At 43.4% G+C, this 27029-nt stretch overlaps 1 protein-coding gene across 7 annotated transcripts; it reads left to right on the top strand.

Annotated features, from left to right (window-relative positions):
* The first annotated feature begins 887 nt into the window (after positions 1-887).
* Positions 888-24847, top strand: LOC111976617 (F-actin-monooxygenase mical1-like). 7 transcript variants are annotated; one of them, XM_070448048.1, is given in 27 exon segments: positions 940-958; positions 5504-5572; positions 5737-5810; positions 7859-8160; positions 8533-8740; positions 10088-10195; positions 10370-10465; positions 10705-10860; positions 11344-11444; positions 12279-12536; positions 12780-12895; positions 13226-13352; positions 14099-14186; positions 15345-15492; positions 15756-15952; positions 17193-17293; positions 17840-17926; positions 18309-18522; positions 19110-19180; positions 19440-20085; positions 20266-20484; positions 21333-21448; positions 21528-21641; positions 21936-22029; positions 22270-22363; positions 22643-22716; positions 22892-24847. In XM_070448048.1, coding segments are annotated over 24 exon segments (3900 nt in total). In that variant the 5' UTR covers positions 940-958; positions 5504-5572; positions 5737-5810; positions 7859-7902; the 3' UTR covers positions 23101-24847.
* Positions 24848-27029: the final 2182 nt, after the last annotated feature.

A 27029-nucleotide genomic window follows, 5' to 3' on the forward strand; every position in this document is an offset into this window, starting at 1 on the left:
CGTTGGTAACAGTTGGTATAATGGGATCATTCAGAGTACACAGAGAAGATTGAATGACAGCTAAAATTTAGCAGTCATTCAATCTTCTCGGTGTAACAGTTGGGATAATGGCACAATAAAGTTTTATTCTGAAAGTCCAGTAATATTACAGATACTAGGCCTACTTTGTAATTGAAACCAGAAAGAACGTTCTGCAGGGCAGGATTGGCACACACCATATTATTCAGCAACCCTTTTTTCCTGTTATTTCATTTATCAATTTCCCGTTGTTGTATAGCAATCAACCTTGGTAGCAGAGAATTTTCAACACCACAATATGTACATCACATCTCAATGGAGTTGAGTGCGTGGACTTTTATTTGAAGGTGACCCACCAATTCCACTAGTTTTTTGCTCATGCTAATGTTGTTTTCACAACACACTGTTCTAGCACTTGAATTGAAGGGTAACTACACCCGAAAATCTAAATTGCACACATCAACCTCCCTTGGTGGAGGTCGAATAAAATGCTATTTTTATCAAAAATTACAAATTGCAGCACCCAAAGAAAATAACACCTTTACACAAGGACAAATGTATCGATGTGATACCGACTTCATGTAGTCGGAGGTACACTTCGCCAAAACCATTGCCACTCAACTCCATTGTAACGTGGAGTTGAGAATTCTCAAGTACAACCTTGGTATCGTAGTTGTTTTGTTTTTTGGCAAATTAGCAAAAACACGTTAGTTACCTTCAGGGAAATACGGTTAGCATCTCATACCCAATTCACTCACCTTTCTTTCTTTCTACCTCATTTGTGCTGTGTCTACTGTTCTGCTGTCCCGCCCCTTTCCTGGCCCCAACTTTTGGCTGCTCTGTCATGTTAGAGGCATTCAGCAGCTTGATAATATACACCGCAGCGTTTGCAGACCAGTCATTGTGGCAGACCCTTTGTCCTCAGCCGACACGTGACGGGGTAGACAAAAACCCTTATCCACTGTTGTTCTCCTCACGTAAATGTAACATCTGCCTTGTCTGTCGAAAGTATAGCAATAACTTGATCATTGCTCAAGCAGAGCAGTCTACTTCATAAGGAAAGGTTCTTCCTCACTCTTCAAGGTTTTGCTCCTGACCATTTCCATATTTGTCATGACAAGACTTGTTTGAGGAGAACCTCAGGAAAGAAACAGACTCTAAATGGTGTGTGTTTGTACCAGCAGAGTTGTTGTGCTTTGCAGGGTGCAGCATTCTTAACCACATACATCATCACAAGAGTCAAGAACAGGCAAGAACTGTCTACTTTCTTTCTCCACCACAGCAGCCAACACTTCATTGAGGCTGTCAACTGTCTTTCGACACTATGAACAAATACCGTTGCTCTTGTCTCTCTCTTAGATGAAATACTCAGGATGTTGCGCATGAAGATGAATGACAACTTTCTGTTTGCAGATGTCTGTTGCTTAACAAAGAAGAAGGATACCAGAAATATCACATCTAAAATGAAGCTGAACAAAGAGTCGTAGGTGTGTGACAGACTTGAATGAACGACTGGCATAAGATGACCCGAAGAAGATGAGATGCTGGGGACAGTAGGATAGTAGGACATTCAAGTTGCACACCACTGATACTGAAAGTGGCCTCCTGCTTACATGTATTGGACACACTTTTATTTGTTCCTTGAGGTCTATTGAGAGAAGGACTTTTACCCTGACCTTTGTGCCCACATGCAAGCTGTTATTGTATTTGATAAAGGATTAATCATTACAAGGCAGAAATTTGTGCCCACATTTTAGTGTGTTGTGTGCCTCTGGTTTATACCATGGCAGCCACTTCACGTCACTGTAAAGCTGAGTTCAAGAGCATGCATGACTGGAGAGCGGCTCAGTTATGATTTTAATGATATGGTTTTGAGGAACATGTTTAGTCATTTTGTCTCCAGTGAAGCAATATCTGTGTATTTTGACAGATATGATTCCCTTGCATAGCTACAGTGTGACTGTTGGGCCTGATTGATATGATACTGCTAGATTTGACAGCTGAAGTGTTCCAACTGTCAAGGCTGTGTCTGATTTCTAGCTCTGCCTGATGCAGTGACGGAGAGGTTCAACTCTCAGCTGCAATGTTATATCAATGTCCAGTATAACATTTGAGTTGTTACAGAGCAACTATATGAGGGCCAAAGAGAACTCCAGGAAATGCTACAGTACATAGAGGGAGAGCTACTGAGAGCTGAGGGTTCCTCTTGCATAATGTACACTGTAGACTAGAGCCTGTTTTATGACCTCATTCTTAACATCCACACAAATAAAGACCTGGACAATCTCGGCCCATTGAATGAATAGCTCTTCATACAGTTATGTTAGGTTGTACTGTACAGTAGCCTATATTTCTCCCACAAACACATCTATTTGTATAGCTCTATGGCCATAAAAAGCCCTCACCCAATCTGTCCAATAGGGTTTGTGTCTGTCTGCCTCAGGTGTCTAGCAGAAGAGCTGAATATAACCAGCAAGTTACAGCATTTGTAAATGTCATCTCAGGAAGTCATGTGTGAACAAAACATTAGTTCCAGGAAATGACTTGCCAACCACAATGCACTAAATGCTTGACACATACAGTAGCTTGAGTAGAGTTGTCACCTAGTTGTTGTCACTGCTTTTAAACATTTAGGTTGGTCTAATTTGCCTGCACATTTAAACTGGAGTTTAAGATTCTTCTGTCCATATCTGTATGTATATTTACTGCTTTTTTTGACTGACATGTAGTGGTAGTATAGTATGGGGTATGGAAGGAGTTCTAGTAGCAGTCTGTTTTAGTCATTGTAATGCTCAGCTATGTGACTTGAACAGTGGTTTATCTTGATGCTAGCTGCCTATGTGATCCAAGTTAGCCCTTTTCAGATCTATTAGTATTTACCGCGCCCCAGAGCCAATGCTGACTATCTCTTGCATTTCAAAGATGATGGTATGCCGTCCCTAGGAGGGGTGCGTCACTTGAGTGGGTTGAGTCAATGACATGAGCTTCCTGTCCGGGTTGGTGCCCCCCCTCCTCAGGATGGTAAGTTGGTGGTTGAAGATCTCCCTCTAGTGGTGTGGGGGCTGTGCTTTGGCAAAGTGGGTGGGGTTATATCCTGCCTGTTTGGCCTCGTCCGGGGGTAACGTCGGATGTGGCCACAGTTTCTCCTGTCTCAGCCTTCAGTATTTATGCTGCAGTAGTTTGTGTCGGGGGGCTAGGGTCAGTCTGTTATATCTGGAGTATTTCTGCTGTATTATCCGGTGTCCTGTGTGAATTTAAGTATGCTCTCTCTAATTCTCTCTCTCCTTTCTTTCTTTCTCTCTCTCGGAGGACCTGAGCCCTAGGACCATGCCTCAGGACTACCTGGCKTGATGACTCCTTGCTGTCCCCAGTCCACCTGGCCGTGCTGCTGCTCCAATTTTAACTGTTCTGCCTGCGGCTATGGAATCCTGACCTGTTCACCGGACATGCTATCTGTCCCAGACCTGCTGTTTTCAACTCTCTATAGACAGCAGGAGCGGTAGAGATGCTATGAAAATCCAACTGACATTTACTCCTGTTGCACCCTTGACAACCACTGTGATTATTATTATTTGACCCTGCTGGTCATCTATGAACATTTGAACATCTTGGCCATGTTCTGATATAATCTCCACCCGGCACAGCCAGAAGAGAACTGGCCACCCCTCATAGCCTGGTTTCTTCCTAGGTTCTGGCCTTTCTAGGGAGTTTTTCCTAGCCACCGTGCTTCTACACCTGCATTGCTTGCTGTTTGGGGTTTTAGGCTGGGTTTCTGTACAGCACTTTGTGACATCAGCTGATGTAAGAAGGGCTTTATAAATAAATTTGATTGATTGATGGTACAAAAAAAATTATATCTTTTACCAGATCTAATGTGTTGTATTCTCCTATATTCATTTTACATTTCCACAAACTTCAGTGTTTCCTTTCAAATGGTAGTTAGATTTGGGTATGTCTTTTTAGGCGAAAATTTAAAAAAAGGGGGCAGATCCTTAAGAGTTAACAAAAATTAGCTTTTTGGTCTTTTCATGAATGGTTATAATATAGTCAATTTTGACTGTGCGCTGAACGTGCGTGCAGGTGAGAATGAATTATTTATTTCTGGAATTCCCTTCAACTGTGATCAGACAGTAGGTAGCCTGCAGATCCGACACCTTATGCTTGCTCTCAGCTGCACTAGAGGGTTGAGCAGGGCATTTGCTTAAATTATAACTCTGTTGAGTTGGCGTGAGAGATGGCTCAAAAAAACTTACCTCAATCCAGTGATGAGAAATTGCGTTGTACTCTGAATGATCCCATTATACCAACTGTTACACAGAGAAGATTGAATGACAGCTAAAATTATAGCAGTCATTCAATCTTCTCGGTGTAACAGTTGGGATAATGGCACAATAAAGTTTTATTCTGAAAGTCCAGTAATATTACAGATACTAGGCCTACTTTGTAATTGAAACCAGAAAGAACGTTCTGCAGGGCAGGATTGGCACACACCATATTATTCAGCAACCCCTTTTTTCCTGTTATTTCATTTATCAATTTCCCYTTGTTGTATAGCAATCAACCTTGGTAGCAGAGAATTTTCAACARCACAATATGTACATCACATCTCAATGGAGTTGAGTGGCGTGGACTTTTATTTTGAAGGTGACCCACCAATTCCACTTGTTTTTTGCTCATGCTAATGTTGTTCACAACACACTGTTCTAGCACTTGAATTGAAGGGTAACTACACCCGAAAATCTAAATTGCACACATCAACCTCCCTTGGTGGAGGTCGAATAAAATGCTATTTTTATCAAAAATTACAAATTGCAGCACCCAAAGAAAATAACACCTTTACACAAGACAAATGTATCGATGTGATACCGACTTCATGTAGTCGGAGGTACACTTCGCCAAAACGCATTGCCACTCAACTCCATTGTAACGTGGAGTTGAGAATTCTCAAGTACAACCTTGGTATCGTAGTTGTTTTGTTTTTTGGCAAATTAGCAAAAACACGTTAGTTACCTTCAGGGAAATACGGTTAGCATCTCATACCCAATTCACTCACCTTTCTTTCTTTCTACCTCATTTGTGCTGTGTCTACTGTTCTGCTGTCCCGCCCCTTTCCTGGCCCCAACTTTTGGCTGCTCTGTCATGTTAGAGGCATTCAGCAGCTTGATAATATACACCGCAGCGTTTGCAGACCAGTCATTGTGGCAGACCCTTTGTCCTCAGCCGACASGTGACGGGGTAAGACAAAAACCCTTATCCACTGTTGTTCTCCTCACGTAAATGTAACATCTGCCTTGTCTGTCGAAAGTATAGCAATAACTTGATCATTGCTCAAGCAGAGCAGTCTACTTCATAAGGAAAGGTTCTTCCTCACTCTTCAAGGTTTTGCTCCTGACCATTTCCATATTTGTCATGACAAGACTTGTTTGAGTAGAACCTCAGGAAAGAAACAGACTCTAAATGGTGTGTGTTGCCTGGTTTGTACCAGGCAGATGTTGTGTGCTTTGCAGGGTGCAGCATTCTTAACCACATACATCATCACAAGAGTCAAGAACAGGCAAGAACTGTCTACTTTCTTTCTCCACCACAGCAGCCAACACTTRATTGAGGCTGTCAACTGTCTTTCGACAGTATGAACAAATACCGTTGCTCTTGTCTCTCTCTTAGATGAAATACTCAGGATGTTGCGCATGAAGATGAATGACAACTTTCTGTTTGCAGATGTCTGTTGCTTAACAAAGAAGAAGGATACCAGAAATATCACATCTAAAATGAAGCTGAACAAAGAGTCGTAGGTGTGTGACAGACTTGAATGAACGACTGGCATAAGATGACCCGAAGAAGATGAGATGCCGGGGACAGTAGGATAGTAGGACATTCAAGTTGCACACCACTGATACTGAAAGTGGCCTCCTGCTTACATGTATTGGACACACTTTTATTTGTTTCCTTGAGGTCTATTGAGAGAAGGACTTTTACCCTGACCTTTGTGCCCACATGCAAGCTGTTATTGTATTTGATAAAGGATTAATCATTACAAGGCAGAAATTTGTGCCCACATTTTAGTGTGGTTGTGTGCCTCTGGTTTATACCATGGCAGRCACTTCACGTCACTGTAAAGCTGAYTTCAAGAGCATGCATGACTGGAGAGCGGCTCAGTTATGATTTTAATGATATGGTTTTGAGGAACATYTTTAGTCATTTTGTCTCCAGTGAAGCAATATCCTGTGTATTTTGACAGATATGATTCCCTTGCATAGCTACAGTGTGACTGTTGGGCCTGAGTTGATATGATACTGCTAGATTTGACAGCTGAAGTGTTCCAACTGTCAAGGCTGTGTCTGATTTCTAGCTCTGCCTGATGCAGTGACGGAGAGGTTCAACTCTCAGCTGCAATGTTATATCAATGTCCAGTATAACATTTGAGTTGTTACAGAGCAACTATATGAGGGCCAAAGAGAACTCCAGGGAAATGCTACAGTACATAGAGGGAGAGCTACTGAGAGCMTGAGGGTTCCTCTTGCATAATGTACACTGTAGACTAGAGCCTGTTTTATGACCTCATTCTTAACATCCACACAATAAAGACCTGGACAATCTCGGCCCATTGAATGAATAGCTCTTCATACAGTTATGTTAGGTTGTACTGTACAGTAGCCTATATTTCTCCCACAAACACATCTATTTGTATAGCTCTATGGCCATAAAAAGCCCTCACCCAATCTGTCCAATAGGGTTTGTGTCTGTCTGCCTCAGGTGTCTAGCAGAAGAMGCTGAATATAACCAGCAAGTTACAGCATTTGTAAATGTCATCTCAGGAAGTCATGTGTGAACAAAACATTAGTTCCAGGAAATGACTTGCCAACCACAATGCACTAAATGCTTGACACATACAGTAGCTTGAGTAGAGTTTGTCACCTAGTTGTTGTCACTGCTTTTAAACATTTTAGGTTGGTCTACATTTGCCTGCACATTTAAACTGGAGTTTAATGATTCTTCTGTCCATATCTGTATGTATATTTACTGCTTTTTTTGACTGACATGTAGTGGTAGTAGTAGTATAGGTGTATGGAAGGAGTTCTAGTAGCAGTCTGTTTTAGTCATTGTAATGCTCAGCTATGTGACTTGAACAGTGGTTTATCTTGATGCTAGCTGCCTATGTGATCCAAGTAAGCCCTTTTCAGATCTATTAGTATTACCGCGCCCAGAGCCAATGCTGACTAAGTGATTATTATCTAACCAGTTTAAGTAAAGAGGATAGCGACTGTATTATTTGTGGTCAGTGTGAAGCTAAGATTATCCCATCTGTTCAGTGTGATGTGGCCAACCACTTCTGTCTCTCTTCCCTCTGAAAGAGAAACACTGGACCAAAGATACAGGAAGTGTTTTTATTAAGAGTAGACTGTKTTATTTGTGTGTAATATAGCGTCACTAAGTTCAATGGTAAACACCCATCATAGCATTCAATCTTAGGGAGCTGTCATAAAGATAACGAACCTACACAGAACACATGGTTGGGGAAGTTAGGGATGACTATGACTCGGGTGGCTTTAAAACCATCTAATTTTAGGGTTTTATTTTCAGACAGAGGGAATTGTCCCCAGTTGTTGTCTGTTAGTCAGACCTCTAGACCACCTCCATATATTTCCAAAGCCCAACGGCAAAAATGCATCACTTTGTTATTTAGTCTTTATATTATAATAACTTCTGTAATTGAGCTCAGTTATTTTTAGGCAGTTTATTTAAAATTTAAAAAAATGTGTGCCCATTTAGAGGACAACTTTAATAATATATCTTATATATTTTTGTTTTCTCATGGTGTTGGTGTTTACTTTATCCACAGTGAACATCCAAGAATCTGGAGGCACAGGTTCAGCATCCACTACCATGGTGAACCAAGACCCCACCAACCCCTCCCATGCCCTCTTTGACCAGTTTGTCCAGACCCAGACCTGTAAGGAGGTGCAGCGTACCTTCTCAGAGCTCTGCCACCACCTACAATTGGACCCCCGGGACTACCAGAGATTCTACACCAAGCTCAAGGAGAGGCTCAACTACTGGAAGGCCAAAGCTCTCTGGATCAAGCTGGACAAGCGAGCCCAACACCAAGATTACCAGCAGGGCAAAGTCTGTGCCAAAACCAAGGTGTGTGTATTTATTTCTTCTCATTTAAACGAAGAAGAGGAATACTCAAGAAGTTATCTAAAGTAAAATACATTTGTACAAGGAGGGTGGCTGTGTGGTGCTCTGTTAGTATTGGATCTCTAGTTGTGTTAAAGGTTTCAACATCAGCATTGTGTCTCTACAGTGGCAGAGTACTGTCAGTGCTTTTGATACTATCAAGGTGCATTCAGCAACTGCAGAGCTTTATCCTATTTCCTTCCTCTCTATATTTATTCCTTCTCTCTTCCTCCCCCCCACTCTCTCCCCTCTTCTCTCTCACGCACCCTTTCCCTCTGTCTCGCTCTCTCTTTCTCCCCCCTCTACCCACCTCTGTATCTCCCTCTCTCTCCTCAGTGCCTGGTGCTGGGTGCAGGGCCGTGCGGGCTGAGGACAGCCATAGAGCTGGCTCTGCTGGGGGCTCAGGTGGTGGTACTGGAGAAGAGGGACTCTTTTTCCCGGAATAACGTACTGCACCTCTGGCCTTACACCATCTATGACCTGCGTGGGCTGGCTGCCAAGAAGTTCTACGGCAAATTCTGCACTGGGGCTCTGGATCACATCAGTATGTCTACCACTGCCATACTATATCAACTAGATTTACTGATGTAATAATGCCAATCATATATCTTTATGCATGACTAAATCAAACCTTATTTAGTTGAATCTATTACTGTTATTTTTTCACATACAGTGCCTGTGTACACTACCAGTCAAAAGTTTTAGAACACCTACTCATTTAAGGGTTTTTATTTATTTTTACCATTTTCTACGTTGTAGAATAATAGTGAAGACATCAYAACTATTAAATAACATATGGAATCATGTAGTAACCAAAAAAGTGTTAAACAAATCAAAATGTATTTTATATTTGAGAATCTTCAAATAGCCACCCTTTGCCTTGATGACAGCTTTGCACACTCTTGGGATTCTCTCAACCAGCTTCATGAGGTAGTCACCTGGAATGCATTTCAATTAACAGGTGTGCCTTGTTAAAAGTACATTTGTGGAATTTCTTTCCTTAATGCMTTTGAGCCAATCAGTTGTGTTCTGACAAGGCAGGGGATAGCCCTATTTGGTAAAAGACCAATTCCATATTATGGCATGAACAGCTCAAATAAGCGAAGAAAAATGACAGTACATCATTACTTTAAGACATGAAGGTCAGTCAATACGGATACATCTTTTTTTTATTCAAGTGCAGTCGCAAAAACCATCAAGCGCTATGATGAAACTGGCTCTCATGAGGACCGCCACAGGAAAGAAAGACCCAGAGTTACCTCTGCTGCAGAGGATAAGTTCATTAGAGTTACCAGCCTCAGAAATTGCAGCCCAAATAAATGTTTCACAGAATTCAATTAACAGACACATCTCAACATCAACTGTTCAGACGAGACTGCAGTAATTTGACCATGAAGGAGAGTGATGGAGTGCTGCATCAGATAACCTGGCCTCCACAGTCACCCGACCTCAACACAATTGAGATGGTTTGGGATGAGTTGGACRGCAGAGTGAAGGAAAAGCATCCAACAAGTGCTCAGCATATGTGGGAACTCATTCAAGACTGTTGGAAAAGCATTCCAGGTGAAGCTGGTTGAGAGAATGCCAAGAGTGTGCAAAGCTGTCATCAAGGCAAAGGGTGGCTATTTGAAGAATTTGTTTAACACTTGTTTGGTTACTACGTGATTCCATATGTGTTATTTCATAGTTGTGATATCTTCACTATTATTCTACAATGTATAAAATAGTAAAAATAAAGAAAAACCCTTGAATGAGCAGGTGTTCTAAAACTTTTGACTGGTAGTGTGTGTCCGTATCATCAGGCATCAGTCAACTGTTTGAATTGAAGAGGATTGTTTAAATTCCCTGTGTGACAATATCATACATCTTTCTATGTGTCTGTATCCTTCAGGCATCCGTCAGCTCCAGCTGATACTACTGAAGGTGTCTCTCCTCCTGGGGGTGGATGTTAACACTGGGGTGGAATTCAAAGGCTTTGTGGAGCCCTCAGAAGCCACAGGTACTTCTAGACTCCCCTCTGTTCCCTCCCTGTATTAGAGAAATAAAATAATAGCTATTTGCATGGCTGTAAAAGCTTGTAGGGCAGTTGAAATAATCTGCCCAGAGTCCTGTGTGTGATAATAGACCTTAATGCTATGCTCTCTCTGTGGTTCCCTATGGCTCCCTCCATCAGGCTGGATGGCCAAGCTGTATCCTGACGATCACCCTGCTGGGAAGTTCCAGTTTGATGTCTTCATCTCTGCAGGAGGAGGACGCTTTGTCCCTGATGGTGAGGAGTGAGGACACACTCACACGCTGTCATCCTGCTGCACATACTGTACGCACTTTAGACCAGCATATTTTAATAGGACCTTATCCCTGATGGTGAGGACACACTTAGAAAATAAAGAATGTAGCCGGACACTCAAGCTCAGATACAATTGATTTATTAAACGGAAACACTCAATTATATGCACCTGAATTCAGGCTGCATGTGCTTCTCCTTGATATGCATGTCTTTCTCCCCAGGCTTCAGGTGGAAGGAGCTGCGAGGAAAGCTGGCCATCGGCATCACATGTAACTTCATCAACCATCACTCAGCAGCCGAGGCCCAGGTGGCAGAGATCAGTGGTGTGGCCCGCATCTACAACCAGAAGTTCTTCCAGGACCTGCTCACAGAGAAAGGTAGGATTCTATTCTATGCCCCTGGTTTGGGTCTAGTGAGTGCAAACACTTCTATTGTTGGACACTAAGGTTTCAGCGACCGCGGATCGTGATAAAGAATATTGCACAATCTGGGCATGGTGACAATTATGGCGACAGAGAAGGAGTGGACAGTGGAGAGTGCTGTCTTTTTAATCTGTGTCCCTCTTCCTCTTGTCAATGTCATTTGAATTGATGCTATCATCTGTGATGCAATCCTCCTGTTCTTCTTCTCTTGTGCTCTAGTGCTGTTTCACTTGTCCTGTCATTGTCTTGTTCTTAGTTTCTCACTCATTCATTTCATTCTCTCTCTCTCTCTCATTCATTCATTTCGTTCTTGATCTCCCTCTCTCGCTCTCTCACTTTCTCTCTCCCTTTCCATATCTCCATCACCCTCTCTCGCCCTCTATCTCCTCTCTTTTCTTTCTTTCTCTCTCCTCTCTATCTCTCCCACCCTCCCTCCAGGTATTGATCTGGAGAACATAGTCTACTATAAAGACGCCACCCACTACTTTGTCATGACTGCCAAGAAGAAGAGCCTGTTAAAGATGGGGGTCATTAAACAGGTGAGGGAACCACATCATTACAACCAGCAGCAGCAGCTCCACACTAGGCCTCTAGAGGGCGTTTCACAACACTGAGACAAACTGGCCCAAGCCTGGATCCCAACATTGTCCTCCCCAAACAAGCTGGGGSCTTTTCCTGCTCTTTGGGATTAGCCGCTAATAAACTGTGTTAATGTAATTGATGTCTATGCAGCACAGGGTCAGCACTAGGTCTCCCCAGCCATGCTACTGTGTACACTGCTCACTCTCGCTCCCTCTTGTCACACTAGTAGTCTGGAACGACAAAGCCAGATCTTCTTGTTTTGTCTTCAAGTGATTAGAGTCCACTCTGCCTGTTATCAAAATAGAGACTTTCCTCTGTCTCATCTGTTATAGTTCAGTTGGCAAGATGGGAGATGTTCTGCTGAGTAACTGTTTAGTATTTCTGTTGCACTGAAGCTGTAATCATTCTATATATTTGCGCATGATTATGGAGGGTTGGTATTTGTGTAATTCTTGTCACTGTTCCACTTTGTTTAAAGATGCTGACTCAGTGTCGGCTTGCTTCTTTATGTGGAGCATATAATGCTTGGCTAGACTACGTGGGAGGATTATATCCATTGTTTTCACATAAAGCAGCATCTAGATTCTAGTCCGTGATAGACAGCTCTCTGATGTGTGTCACCACCACCCCAGTGCTTTAATTATGCCGGTCTGCATCAGTAGTACAGACTATCAGCTTCTCCAATTTTCTACTGCTTGAGTATCGGTACCCCCCATTTTGTATTTTTGTTCTATTTAATTATATGGTGTCCCCTCTGTGACCACATCAAAAATGTTCCCTATTGTCTCCAGGACTTCAGCGACGCCAATCAGCTCCTGGGCCAGGCCAACGTGGACCAGGACGCCTTGTTGCGTTACGCCCACGGCGCTGCCCACTTCTCCACAGGCCACCGCCTGCCCAACATGCAGTTTGCCCTGAACCACGCTGGCCAGCCTGACGTGGCCATGTTTGACTTCACCTGTATGCACCGTGCTGAGAACGCCTCGCTAGTCAGGGAGAGGAAAGGAAAGAAACTACTCATGGGCCTGGTCGGAGACTGCCTGGTGGAGGTGAGAGGTCATGTACATGTGATGGATGATGATCTTGTTGTAAAATGTCTAACATGTTCATGGTTTCTATATTCTCACATACTGTATATACATTCAGTTATACACACAATGGTACACTGATTGTACTTTATACACGGTCATCACTTAGACGATTTTATACTCCATTTCCTAAGGGCATAACAGTGTCTACATACAATTTCCTGTTGTCATACAGCACTATTCTGAAWGTGTATGTGTCCACAGCCATTCTGGCCTCTGGGAACAGGTATTGCCCGTGGGTTTCTGGCTGCCTTCGACACAGCGTGGATGGTCAGGAGCTGGGGCAAGGGAAAACCCCACCTGGAGGTCATTGCTGAACGGTAACAAAGCTTTTTCTATATGATCATAAACATCACCTCAAAAATCATGTGCKCATCCCTCTTCGTTGTTACTGTATAGAAGGGGTCACCCTGGCCGGGCCTTACAGAGAAAACTCTCCAACTGGTAATAGCACTCTAGGCCTTTAACTGTTTTTCCTCACAACATTCTTTGAACATCCATTACTTCACAAGCAGCTGCTTTAAAAAAAAATATTCCTGAACAAACCCATCAATCTTCTGTTRCTTTGGAGCTGCTTCTTCTTCAGTTCTACACTGAGCTTCTGAGGTATAAGTGTTTCTAGGAGATGTCTTTCCCTCTGACTGAAATAGGGAGAGTATCTACCAGCTCCTGTCCCAGACCACGCCAGAGAACATCAGTAAAAACTACAGTGCCTTTAGCATAGACCCGACTACACGCTACCAGCACGTCAACCTCAACTCCATCAAGACCAARCAGGTCAGAAACACACAAATATTATCTATTACATTATAGTCCTTCTATTTCTATGGTCAGCACAGACTCAAAGCTCCATTGATGCCTGATTCACACTATTGGGCCAACCTGAAAGACACTGTGCTGGCTTGGATCTTTTCTTTTCAACACGGTTCCAGCAACTATAGTGGATGCGTAACCAGGCCAGCTCAGTAAAGTTTGGTTCAGGTTGGTTCGATGGTGTGAAAAGGGTATAACTGTCTCACTGTATCAGTGCTAGCAAAGTGAATAGATATTGTGCTGAGTAACATTGTTAACACATTGTGAATTATATCAGTGCTGCTCTGCCATTTTGGGTTGATATTTCCTAGAGTATACATGCGTTGCCAGGAAACTGCTCTGTTTGTGTATGAAGTGTTGAGCTGGCTAGGAAATGCTTTTTGATTTCSCCCACTAGAGGAGTATTGATCTGAAAGGCTTTAGTTTTCACAAACTACCAGATCAATTACACTGCATCAAACCAAACCCCAGCTTCTGCATTTGAGTACCAGCTTTATGAAGCTTACTGTGTTCTTAGCCTGGTCCTAGATCTGTTTGTGCTGTATATCCAACGCCTATTGCCGTTGCTTGACAATGACCGTAGGAGTTGGCAAGACAGCACAAGCATATCTGGGACCAGGCTACTGTGTTCTGGCTCTATTATAAAATTCAACTCAAATCAAGTGCTATGTTGTTTAACATGATTCTCTCTCTTTGCATGCATTCCAAAGTTGCAACATCTGTATGATGTTGAAGACCATATTGATTTGGGCCAACCAACCAAGAAGCAGAAAGGCAGGTTGTCTCACCTGCGACAAGGTTTGTCTAGCTTCACTTTACTAAAGCAGTAATGCATGATGGGAGCATGGGCATGATTCATTTTTGTTTGGGCACGACTGTGCTGGGCAATTCCACGGTAACGGAAATACACRGACTCAGTRTTTTCCACTTTAAATGTATGCTAAACAAAAACCTTTGATCTTATTGTTTTACAAACCATACAACTCTATGCACAAGGACTACTTTTAACAATTTCCACTGGAGAATTTACAAAAAAGAACGTAGTGGAAGAACTGTGCAGATGCACATTTTGGTAACAGATTTACATTTTCCAAAAACGTTGTTAAATATGTGCTCTAAATTAAGATTCAAAGATGTCTGCAGAAAGAATGGGGTGTCAGCTATGACATGACACCTTGAGTTTGAAAAATATATATTTTGGTTATTGAACTACAAGTGGATTTACATCTGGTAATGGAATTACGGTAACGGAATTACATCATGGGTAACTGATCTGTACTGTACAGAGATGCATAATTATGGATCTGAATGTAGTAATTTTCATGTTTCGCAAGTTTGGAAATCACAGTGCAGCATAGCAGAGCACTGTCCAGACTCGGACTGTTTTAACACTCCAGACCAGATAACAGAAAGACAAAGAAAACAGTTCTGWGCTGAACATAACACTATGCCAGTGGAAGGGAGGACAGGTTTGTGACTATTATGATTTCCCATTCAGTTGCAGTAATTCCGTTACAGATTTGGGGGGTAATTCTGTAATGAAATTACAAGTTTTAAAGCTGCAATATGTAACTTATTGGGAGACCTGACCAAATACACATAGACATGTGAGTTATAGATCTGTCATTCTCATTGAAAGCAAGTTTAAGAAGCGGTAGATCTGTTCTATGTGCGTTATTGCGTTCTTAAGTTTAGTTTTTGCAGTCTTTTACTTTCAAGTTTTGTACACCCGCTTCAAACATCTGAAAATACAATATTTTTGGTTATGGAAAGATATTTCACAGTGGTTTAGATGGTACAATGATTCTCTGCATGTTTTGTCACTAAACTGAAATTAGGCGAACTATTAGAATTTTAACAACCAGGAAATGGAGGAGCGATTCCTGCGTAGTGTAGGCCTATTAGGCATGCATTCTAAATCCTAATGCAGTGTTCCTATGTGTGTTCATGGCCAAGATTCAGTTGGAGCTTTTGAGGAGCTGTTGAAGTGGTGCCAGCAGCACACGGCAGGGTACGACAGGGTGAAGGTGAAGGATCTGACCCAGTCCTGGAGGTCTGGCCTGGCCTTGTGTGCCCTCATCAACACCTTCAGACCCCATCTTATGTGAGTCTGTGGGCTTTATAAGGGGACAATTCAACTTATACACCACAAATTTAGCAAATGCACAAGTAGTACCACAGAAGGAAAAACTACCCATGAGGCTACAGTAAAATGTCATTGGTCTGAGAGGCTTTTCCTGTTCAAATTATTCTAATTCCATGCTACTACCTGTCCAATAAGAAAGCAAATGTCCATTTTCTATGGTGTGCCCTACTGAACATGGCCCTGGTCAACATAGTAACTATCCCTTACCTGTCCCTCCACAGTGACATGTCCTCTCTGAAGGAGTCTGATTCGGTCCACAACAATCAGCTGGCCTTCAGCCTCCTGGAGGAAGAGCTGGGCATCCCTCCCATCATATCAGCCAGTGACATGGCCACCAAGGAACAGATAGATAAGCTCTCCATGGTGCTCTARCTCACACAGATCCACGATGCCTTCAACGAAAGGACGCCCACTAGAGGTAAGCATCAGGGCAATGGCTGTCAGACATGTTACATACAGTAATTAGCACCGTGATTGTTTGATTACTTGTAGCCTTGACGCCAGCCATCTTGAACAAGAAATTGTTGTTGAGGTCTGCTATCACGAGACTAGATTATGTATATTTGTAGAATGTTACTGTTGCATTGTTATCTCAACATTATGCGTAGTTGTATTCATTACGTAAAGGTGTTTTTAGTGTGCTTCATTTCTAAAAATGCTGGACCAAATTTCAGCAGTTTTCAATATTAACCATATCACATAGCCTACTATTAGTGAAAGCGATTGAATCTGGCCCTACCTCTGCTGTTTAGACAGTGCATAGCTTATGTAACCCCCATTTGTACAACCTTGGGCCCAGGTGTTTTTTCTCTATGAAATGTGTTTTGTGTTGATAAGGAGGGAGAGGGCTGTCATTGTCCCTTTAAGAGCATTACCCAGCATTCCTCTGGTTAGAGTAGCTGGGTCTGTGCTCATAACCAGCCCTGATTGACTGTCAGGMTTGTGCTGCTCCTTGCGCTCAGTCGGTAAGCCAGGCAGCAGTCAAAGCAAACGGCACAGCAGCCCGTGAGGAAATGGCTTATCAGGCTTGGGTGGGACTAGCCTCAGCGTCATCTAAATTATATCTAATATTCCTGCTGTGAGGAAGAAGGATTTTCCCGGTCTGTTTTTGCTGCCGGGGTTATTTCTGGTAAARACTAGCAGAGTGTGTAGCAGAGATATTTTCAGTGGTGATCCAGCATTTGGAAGCAGGCTTGGATAGAGGGTGTGACTTGCTCCGCTTGCCTTGTCGCTGTGATGCCGTAGGTAGCATACAGTAGCTCTCTGTAGGGGGATCGGCTGTCTGGCTTGCACACAGATGCGCATGCACGAGGGACATGTCCTGTCTGTCACGGGGCGCTTACACACGAGATCTCTCAGGGGGATTGACAAATTGAATTTAATTACATCTTCCACAAAGCCTTATTTTCAACAGCAGTGTGGAGAAGCTGGATCTGTAATAAAAAATGARTGACAGGATTTTTACATACGGGAGATTGGTAGAGAAAAAGCCAGAACACATTGTTTATGTACAAGAAGGTGTGCACATTTTAAAATGCAGGTTCTCTGCTGTAGGGAGGTTCTCTGCTGTTAGGTTGGTGCCTMTGAAACGTGTGTGTTGTTCTGGCAGAACAGGGACAGTATGAAACTAAAGCTGGAGTGCGTTTGTGTCTCTGCAGCAGAACCCCCGAGCCTTCTCCTGACACCGTCCAAGACCCTGTCTTTTCAGGCTGTGTTCTTCCTCAACAAGCTCAAGCACAACTCTCTGCAAAGACGCAAGGTAAGGCTCAGGCAATCAGCTGCATGTTGTCACTGCGACTAGTCAGCTATTTACTCAATACAYTATCAGGGATAGCGCGCTAAAAACATTTGTCTGTTGGGTAAAATGGAGAGTAGGCTAACCTCAAGTTCACATCGACTGTCAATCTTTTTCATGCAACTCCCCGCTGTCGTTAACTATTTACTTACAGTAATATCAGAGTTCTCTAGATAAGAACCTTGAATTCACATGCCCAGCCATTTTGGTTTTGGTTCTTGTAATTATACTTTGATTCATTCATTGTACATTCATTGTCAACAGTTAAACAATGTGTTTTAGTCATCATTTGATTGTTTTAGTTCGTTATTATAACTAATACCATACTACAGAACACTTGCAGTAGATGTTTACCTTTGTTGGCCTTTTCCAAAATCAACTGTAATAGCAAAGACACCTTTCAAGCATGTAAGATAATATCTAAAGCATTGTTCATTTTGACATCATCCATTATTTATTTGCATATTTTAAACCATAAACGGCCATTTGACTGTTTTATCTTTTACACAGGAGAGACTGGCAGCCGAGACAGAAGAAAAAGATAAAAGGGAGACAGAAGAAAAAGATAAAAGGATGAGGATGGGAGATGAGGAAGATGTGAGTAGTGTCTAGAATACAAATGCTATCCTCATTACCATAGACTCCCATGCAGCGCTAACCTTTTGCTGTGTGATGGATGTATCTGCAGACTTCAGGACTACTCCAACTGCTATTCTATACAATGTTTCCGTGCTATGTTATTGAACTACTGACATCACTGGTGGTTGTTCCTCTCTTTGGTTACTACTGGGGTATAACACCTAGGGTACAGACCTTTGTAATAATTGTTGAACACGCCAGATTTGTCATTTTGAGTCGTTCCTCTTTCTTTGGCCTTCAGGACTAGTTGCTATTGTTACATCATAAGCACATGTTTTTGTGCTAAGTTATTGAAGTACTGTTCAAATATGATTGTTGGTCTCAATTTCTTTGCTCTCAGCCTGTAGCCCCTCTCGCAGCCCCTGAGGTGACCCCTGACCCTGAACTAAGCCCGACGTCAATGAACAACGAGGAGTGTTACTTCTGCGGCCAGCGGGTCTATGTGCTGGAAAGGATCAGTACTGAGGGCAAGTTCTTCCACCGTAGCTGCTTCACCTGCCAGCAGTGTGGCACCACCCTCAGACTTGGCAGTTATACCTTTAGCCAGCACACGGGTGAGTGAGCATTACAACTTCTTCTACRGCTGAGTGCCAGTCTGTTTGTGCTAATCATGTTAATTCCTTAGCATGCTGTCGAATGCCAAGGAGGTGACCTGATAGCGTAGACTGGCACTCAGTCTCGTGGGATATCTGCTGGATCCTAATGAGCCTTTGAATTTTTTACAAGCGCAACATCATGTTACTATGCAAATAGGACTTCCATGGTCGTTATGTACTCAAGTATGGAAAATATTCTCAGTGACATGTTGTGTTCTATCTTCTGAAATGTTGTCTGCTCAGAAAGATGCAGCAAGCTACACCCTCTTTAGACAATACAGAAACAGAATATAGTTTGTGTGCAACAACTTCCATACCTGTAGTAAGTTAAATCCTCCAAGGCAAGGAACCTACATCCYGATGATAAATACAGCACAGTTTAATTTATTTATGCACCATATGAAAAATGAATGAAAGATACCCTTTTACGTGTTTTGTGGTTCATGTGAAAAGGAGAACGGGAGAAAGGGTTGTCAAGTAGCATCTCTAACATGTACAAGATCCAGAGTCTGTGCAAGCTGTTGTTTTCCCTCTTGTGCCCTCAGGGAAGTTCTACTGTGATCTGCACTCTGAACAGCTAGAGATAGAGAACAGGGAACAATCCCCATCCGTTAAGGTGGGTCTCTCTGTTCTGAGTTTGAGCAGATGGGAAATTAAACCGTTCTGTTGCATACCATGTTGCCAGCTTGTGGCTCAACTTGTCTGTAAAGAACAGTTAAGGACAGCTAGTGGGTAGAAGTAGTACATTAGCGTTGAGTCACAAGACCTGTTCATTTCCAACAGGGCAGTGTACCATAACCATTCATTTACAGAGGAATGTTTAWTCACAACAATGCTAATGCTACAATGCTTCTTTCATTTTTTCCCCCTTCTAGGATAACATCGGAGATCACGAGGAGGAGAAAGGTGTGAATTCGATCACCAGTGAAGACCCCTCACCTTGTCCCTCTGAGGACGATGAGTACTATCTAGACTCGGGTCCTCCTAAACCCATGGAGCCTCTGCATCCTCCGAGTCAGGAAGACCCCAGTAGCAAACAACCTAACCCTGTAGAGGAGCCCCCTGTCTCACCAAAACCACCCATAGACATTTTCATAAAGAAAGGGTTTGAGGACTGTGAGGTGGAGGAAGAGGGGAAGGAGGGGGGTGAGGATGCCCCCTCGGATCCTCTGACCCCTGTCCCAAAACCTCGCCAAGCTCGCTCGGCCATCCCAAACCCTCAGACCTCCCCTCCTGTACCCAAACCACGCACCGTCCTCCTCACCCCAAAAAGGGACACGTCACCAGCCCATGTAGGGGAGAAGGGGTCCTCCAGGGCAGCAGGAGAGAAAGGGACCCCCAAGGCAGCCCCTGACTCCAGGCCGAAGCCATCCCTGCGGAAGCTGCAGCTGACCGACGAGGAGAAGAACCACCTAGTCAACTTGAGCTTCAGCCTGGACTCTGACTCGGAGACACCCGGTTCTTCCTCCTGCTCCTCTTCCTCAGCCACAGCAGGGGGTCCCTGCCCACCCAAACCCCCAGGTATCTTTCTCTTTCATTACCTTTTCTTTGTTTTGTCTCTTCTATTGCTTTAKCTGTAAAAATGTTGCGATTTTTAAATGGGAGTGTGAACTATACCACCTTTTTGAGGTATGATAAAAGAAATCATGTTTAAAATGACCCAGTCGYAAGCTTGAAGGGTTTAATAAAGTTTGATTTGAGGTGCAGACGGCCAGGAGGAGGAGGGCTACTGGAGTGGGGGCCCTGGCGCGGGGGGACACATACGGGAGCACAGGAACCGCCGCTGCTTCAGGAGGAAAGAGGAACCAGCGGAGGGCCAGGGTCAGCACGCCAGGGTCCGCTCCAAGTTCTCCCCCTGGAACTTGTCCTCCCCTCGGCTGGGGAGGGACCAACGCTTCAGCGTCCTCAACAGCCACCCAGGTAAAGACCCTAGTGTGGTGTGAATTTACTGTCTCGGGCCATAGAGATCCTATTAAATTACTAGAGGGGCTATGTCATAAACCCTCAAAGTTCCAGAATGGGGTGAAAATGGCAGCCACTTTGGTCAGGGAGTAATCCAAACCAGTCTAATTYGAAAGAATGGCAGTAGAGGCATAATCCWGATTTTAATTATGCAGGAAAATAAAGTAAGGCATGTGATTATATCAGAAGTTGTGAAGGACAATTACTGTCATCCTAAAATATTGTCATAATAATATAAATAGTTAAAATGGATTTCATACACATTTTCTGTATAATTATGTTTTCTTGGAAAGCAGCGAGGGCTATTCTACGTGATACAATATCAGTACTTGTTGCATTTACAACTTGTCTAAGTCCTATCATCGACTGATTTGAGCCAGTGTATATGGCTGTGGATTGACTGCATTGTTTGAATAGAATGTTGGCATATTGGCAGTTTAATAAAAAATAAAAAAAAATATATATATATATATATATATGATGATATAATCATTCCTCTAAAACTGTCTGGCTAGCTAGCCAACAAACATAGTGCAGATAAATGATTCAAATTCATTATTTTACACTATCATATCACAGCACTGGCAAACCGTAGTTAACCAACTCCCTGATCAAAATGGCTGACCTTTATCCCATCATAAGAAGGTTCATGTCCATTTTAGTATTCTGATTCCTAATTATATGGTGTCAGTATGACCACATCTTTATACCTATCAATTATTTATTTATATGGCAAACAGCAGTTGTTAATAGCCATGTTCTTCATAATTGTATTAATTAATAATTGTATTTCTTTAACTTCAAAGAAGTACACCATGGCCACAGTGTATCTGAGGAAGATGGTGCTGATGATGATGATGAGGAGGAGGAGGATGAGTTGGATATGTTTGCACCAGATGGCTTGGATTTATATGATGATAAGGTAAGGKGTGGGACTTGCCTGGCTGGCATATTAAGTCCATAGACATTGCACTCACACACACACTCTCCCTTGTCTCTAGTTCCAGACCATCCCTTCAGACCCTGTGGAGGCTGAGAAACTGGAGCTGTTGAAGATGAGGACATTGGATCGACGGGCCAAGACGTGTGAGATGCAGCGCTTCCACAAAGCACAGGTCGGTTCACTATACTGAGATTTGCCAGTAAAGCACAGGATTGTGTTTACTAGAGAGAGAACATTTATTGTTGCAAAAGGTTTTGCTCTGGTGCACCCTACTGAATACTGCACAGGTCAGTTCACTGTCTGAACAGGACAGTCTGCTGATGCCAGATCAGAACAGCTCTACATTGGGATGGTTAGTCTTAACACTGGACCTGCCAGTATTGAGTCTTGCTGCTTGTCCAGTGTTTTCTGCTTTAAAGCTCATCTTATTGTATGCTTGTGACCCCCCCCCCCCCCCCCCCCCCAGTCTATTCAGAGACGCCTGGAGGAGATTGAGGTGACGTTTAAGGAGCTGGAGGATAAAGGTGTGGTGTTGGAGCAGGTACTCCGAGGAGAGGAAGGTGCGACCCCCACCCCAACGCTTTCATTTGATCTAGCGAACCATAACACAGTACTTTGAACATCGCTTGTCTTGAACAGCAAAGATTTGCCTTTTCATCTTTTATCCTGTGATACTCGGATGGAGGTCCGTAGAGCGAAACATTGGCATTTGGCAAACTTTAGGGATCAAGGAATATGGAGCAGGAACTCCTTGAGTCMCTTTCGCCCTCCCCCCACCATATCTTCTCATTCTCCCACAGGCAGTGGAGGTTCCCCTGAGATGATCGACCAGTGGATCCATCTGGTCCATCAGAAGAACGCCTTGGTCTCTGAGGAGTCAGACCTCATGGTGGCGTGAGTGTAGAACTTTTCAATACATTTCCATACATTATACAGAGTGTGCTATTCTTGTGTGGTGAGAGTCCCTCGCTGAAGTAGACAGAGAAGCAGACTTCACACTCCTGACAGAGTTGTTATTGTGTTCAACATAGCTGCACCCTTGTTTTGCCATGTTGACTCATGAGCTGAGTGTGAGCTGMGGGTGGGGGGGGGGTCCCTTAACTGCAACTAAGGCCCTATTGAATGAAACCAGCCACTTCTATTCAACTGTTTTCTGTTTCCTCTGCTCCTCAGGTCTCGACAGCTGGAGTTGGAGGATAAACAGAGCATGCTGGAGATGGAGCTCAGACAATACATGGAGCTGGATGGTATGTTTCTCTACAAAAAGACTGGATCGTTGCATTTGTCTCACTGATAGCGTTGTTAAAAGCTCACTTATTGGGAGGGGCAAAGAGGGAGCGGATAGGCTTTTTGTTCAGCTCCTGTGCGAAGTTTGACGTATGTCRGTAAAATCCTCTTTTATCGTGTCCGTGTCCACCCCAGACTCTGAGAAGACGGCAGAGCAGCAGGGAGAAGAGGACCGTGTGCTACAGGAGATGCTGGAGGTGGTTGACATGAGGAACTCTCTGGTGTCCTTCCTGGACGAGAAGCGACTCAAGGAGATCGAGAGTGACAAGCAGCAGGCCATCTCGCTGCTAGAGGCCAAGAGACACTCCACAGCCTCAGCAGGGGCACAGGTGCACTGGGCGTGAGGGTGACACACACACACATATATATATATATATATATATATATATATATTTATATACATATATATATATATATATAACTGCTAAAATGAAGGAAACACTTGAGTAAATGAGGGATGCAAAGTATATTGAAAGCAGGTGCTTCCACACGTGTGTGGTTCTTTAGTTAATTAAGCAATTAACATCCCATCATGCTTAGGGTCATGTATAKAAATGCCCAGTTCCCCATTATTTTGGCTACCATGGCTAGAAGAGATCTCCGTGACTTTGATAGAGGAGTCTCAAAGGAGCKTAGGGGGTTTAAAGTGTGTGTCTGTCACCAGATCTCAACCCAGTTGAACACTTCTGGAGCGGTGCCTGAGACTGTTATCCATCAACAAAACACCAAATGATGGAATTTCTCGTGGAAGAATGGTGTCCCATCCCTCCAATAATTCCAGACACTTGTAGAATCTATGCCAAGGCGCATTGAAGTTGTTCTGGCTCGTGGTGGCCCAACGCCATATTAAGACACTTATGATGGTGTTTCCTTTATTTTGGCAGTACATGCCTACATTAATACATATGTACAGGTATACATACWCACTTAAATGTATTTAAAGAGAATATTGCTGCTTACAGACGAACATGCATGATCTTACATTTGCAAAGCCAAAGATGTATTGGTGAAGGWATTTCTCCAGAAGTGTTGTGCTCTGTGTTGAGCCGCAGTGTACTGTCCGACTCCAGAGGTATAACACAGAAACTGGTTAGATATGTGGCTTACAATCTGGATGCATCCAGGCCTCCCTGGCCTGTTCCCACTGGCCATCCATCTCCAGTGAAGGCAGTTCTGCTCCAGCAGCAGCCCCAGAATAGAGACCCCCACAGCCAGCTGAACTCGCACCAACATGACTAACTGCTGACAGTACAAAGCCAAGGAGTTGAGAACTGTCACAGGTTCTTAACACAGGGTTAATATATTCTGTGGTTGGACAGTGTTGTGTAAAATGCCTTTTTTTGTGTAACCCTGGATGAGTAAGTTCTGCTAAGCACCACGGTAATGTCACAATTCTACTTTTGTATACTGTATAAATTGACAAAATTAGATATATTACAACAAAATTTGTTGTTTGAGAATTGCGTGGTCCATAACAATTCAATAGTATTAAAGATGTTAAATATTAGATTATTATTTACTAGTATTTAAAAAAATAAAGTTATTACTTTTTTGGGGGGGCACTTTCAGTGAATCATGTTGTGGATTGTTTTGCATGTTACATTTAAAGTTCATGTTTAGTCTCAGGGGTTAACCAGTGTACTCCTCTAGGAATCGTTGTTTGATGGAAGTCACTAAATTACCTTTTTATATATTGGTCACTAWTTGGATGTGTGGTACTAAGGCTGCAATACACAGGCAGCTCAATTTGAATTGTTCTTTTGACCAGTCACAGCAGATCTGATTGTTCAAAAGACCAATTAGTGAAGAATAAGGTCAAAATTGGGCGGCCTGTCTAAATGCAGCATTTAGTGTATGGGTGAAATGCATTCTGAAGTGACAGGCTATTTTCTTACACTATATCCATCATTTGTCATTTGCTAATCTCTAAGTATATGGTAATAGTATAGCCAAGGGAAAATGTTGTTAGTCAGACCCAGCCTTATGTATCCTCCAGTGTTGAATGCCTCCATGTTGTGCTGCCGGGACAGTACTTTGCAGAATATAAAATAAAGACCCTGCACTGTCATCTAATTTTATGACGTTTAAGTACATCATATGTACGTATTGGATTTTTTTGGTGTAAGTCTTATCCCATGTTGTTTTGATGCTGTTCCTAATGGTTACCACTAGAGAGCATACCTACCCTGTTTGGCTGCYTTGCATTAGTGGAAACCAAGACTTTGGTCAGGGCAGACCTGATTGTAGTTACATGTTAGTTGCGACCGGGACAATTTTAGCTAACCCACTTCCTAACCTTAACCTCATTCTCCTAACCTGTTACGAAAAGTTGCTTCTGCTAGTCAAAACCGACAGATCTGGCCTAAGAATAGTCTTGYTTTCCACTAATGTGATACAGCCCCTGTTTGACAGAGTTTATAGACACATGATTCACGTGATTGGATGGGCTATTTACAGATAGGGTGTGTACAGCTGCAGCGATCAGTTAGCTGCACAGATAGCTGATGTTTAAAGTTAGTGAGGGAGATAAGTCTCCTACTTCAGCGATTTTTGCAATTCGTTCCAGRCATTGGCAGCAGAGAACTGGAAGGAAAGGCGGCCAAAAGAGGTGTTGGCTTTGGGGATGACCAGTAAGATATACCTGCTGGAGCGCGGGCTACGGGTGGGTGTTGTTATGGTGACCAGTGAGCTGAGATAAGGCGGAGGTTTACCTAGCAGAGACTTATAGATGACCGGGAGACAGTGGGTCTGGCGACCAGAGCATGCAGGTTGCAGTGGTGGGTTTTGGTGGTGGTGGGGCTTTGGTGACAACGGATGGCACTGTGATAGATTGCATCCAGTTTGATGAGTAGAGTGTTGGAAGCTATTTTGTAAATGACATCACCGAAGTCGAGGATCGGTAGGATAGTCAGTTTTACGAGGGTATGTTTGGCAGCGTGAGTGAAGGAGGCTTTGTTGCGAAATAGGAAGCCGATTCTAGATTTAATTTTGGATTGGAGATGTTTAATATGAGTCTGGAAGGAGAGTTCACAGTCTAGCCAGACAACTAGGTATTTGTAGTTGTCCAAATATTCTAAGTCAGAACCGTCCAGAGTAGTGATGCTAGTCGGGCAGGCAGGTGCGAGCAGCGATCGGTTGAAGAGCATGCATTTAGTTTTGCTAGCGTTTAAGAGCAGTTGGAGACCACGGAAGGAGTGTGGTATGGCATTGAAGCTCGTTTGGAGGTTTGTTAACACAGTGTCCATAGATGGCCCAGATGTGTACAGAATGGTGTCGTCTGCGTAGAGGTGGATCAAAGTGTCACCCGCAGCAAGAGCGACATCGTTGATATGTACAGAGAAGAGAGTCCGCCCGAGAATTGAACCCTGTGGTACCCCCATAGAGACTGCCAGAGGTCTGGACAACTGGCCCTCCGATTTGACACACTGAACTCTATCTGAGAAGTAGTTGGTGAACCAGGCGAGGCAGTCATTTGAGAAACCAAGGCTGTTGAGTCTGCCAATGAGAATACGGTGATTAAAGGAGTCGAAAGACTTGGCCAGGTAGATGAAGTACTGTGCTGTCAGAGTCGTTAAAGAACAGTGGGTTGGAGTCAGGCGCAGAGAGCAGAGGGTTCGAATAAATGTATATTTATTCCCGGGAAAAACGGTCACGCCAATAAACACAAGGAGCATAAACTGAACGGCCCATACACAGGACCCCAAAAAAACGGAAAAACAAAATACCATCGAACATCCACAAACTAACAGAATAACAATCCTGCACAAACCTAGGTGGGCCTAACAGGCTTAAATAGACAAAAACAAGAAACACAATAAGGAACAGGTGCAACTAATAAGACCAAACGAACAGAAAAGGAAAAAGGGATCGGTGGTGGCTAGTAGACCTGCGACGACGACCACCGAGCACCGCCCGAACAGGCAGGGGAGCCATCTTCGGTGGGAGTCGTGACATGTGCAGCCGTCTGTCTTTAATTAATGGCGGTTATGATATCGTTTAGTACCTTGAGCGTGGCTGAGGTGCACCCGTGACCAGCTCGGAAACCGGATTGCACAGTGGAGAAGGTACGATGGGATTCGAAATGGTCAGTGATCTGTTTCTTAACTTGGCTATTGAAGACTTTAGAAAGGCAGGGCAGGATGGATATAGGTCTGCAACAGTTTGGGTCTAAAGTGTCACCCCCTTTGAAGAGGGGGATGACCGCGGCAGCTTTCCAATCTTTAGGAATCTCGGACGATACGAAAGTGAGGTTGAACAGACTGGTAATAGAGGT

This window comes from Salvelinus sp. IW2-2015, linkage group LG17, assembly GCF_002910315.2.
Source record: "Salvelinus sp. IW2-2015 linkage group LG17, ASM291031v2, whole genome shotgun sequence".
NCBI lineage: Eukaryota > Metazoa > Chordata > Actinopteri > Salmoniformes > Salmonidae > Salvelinus > Salvelinus sp. IW2-2015.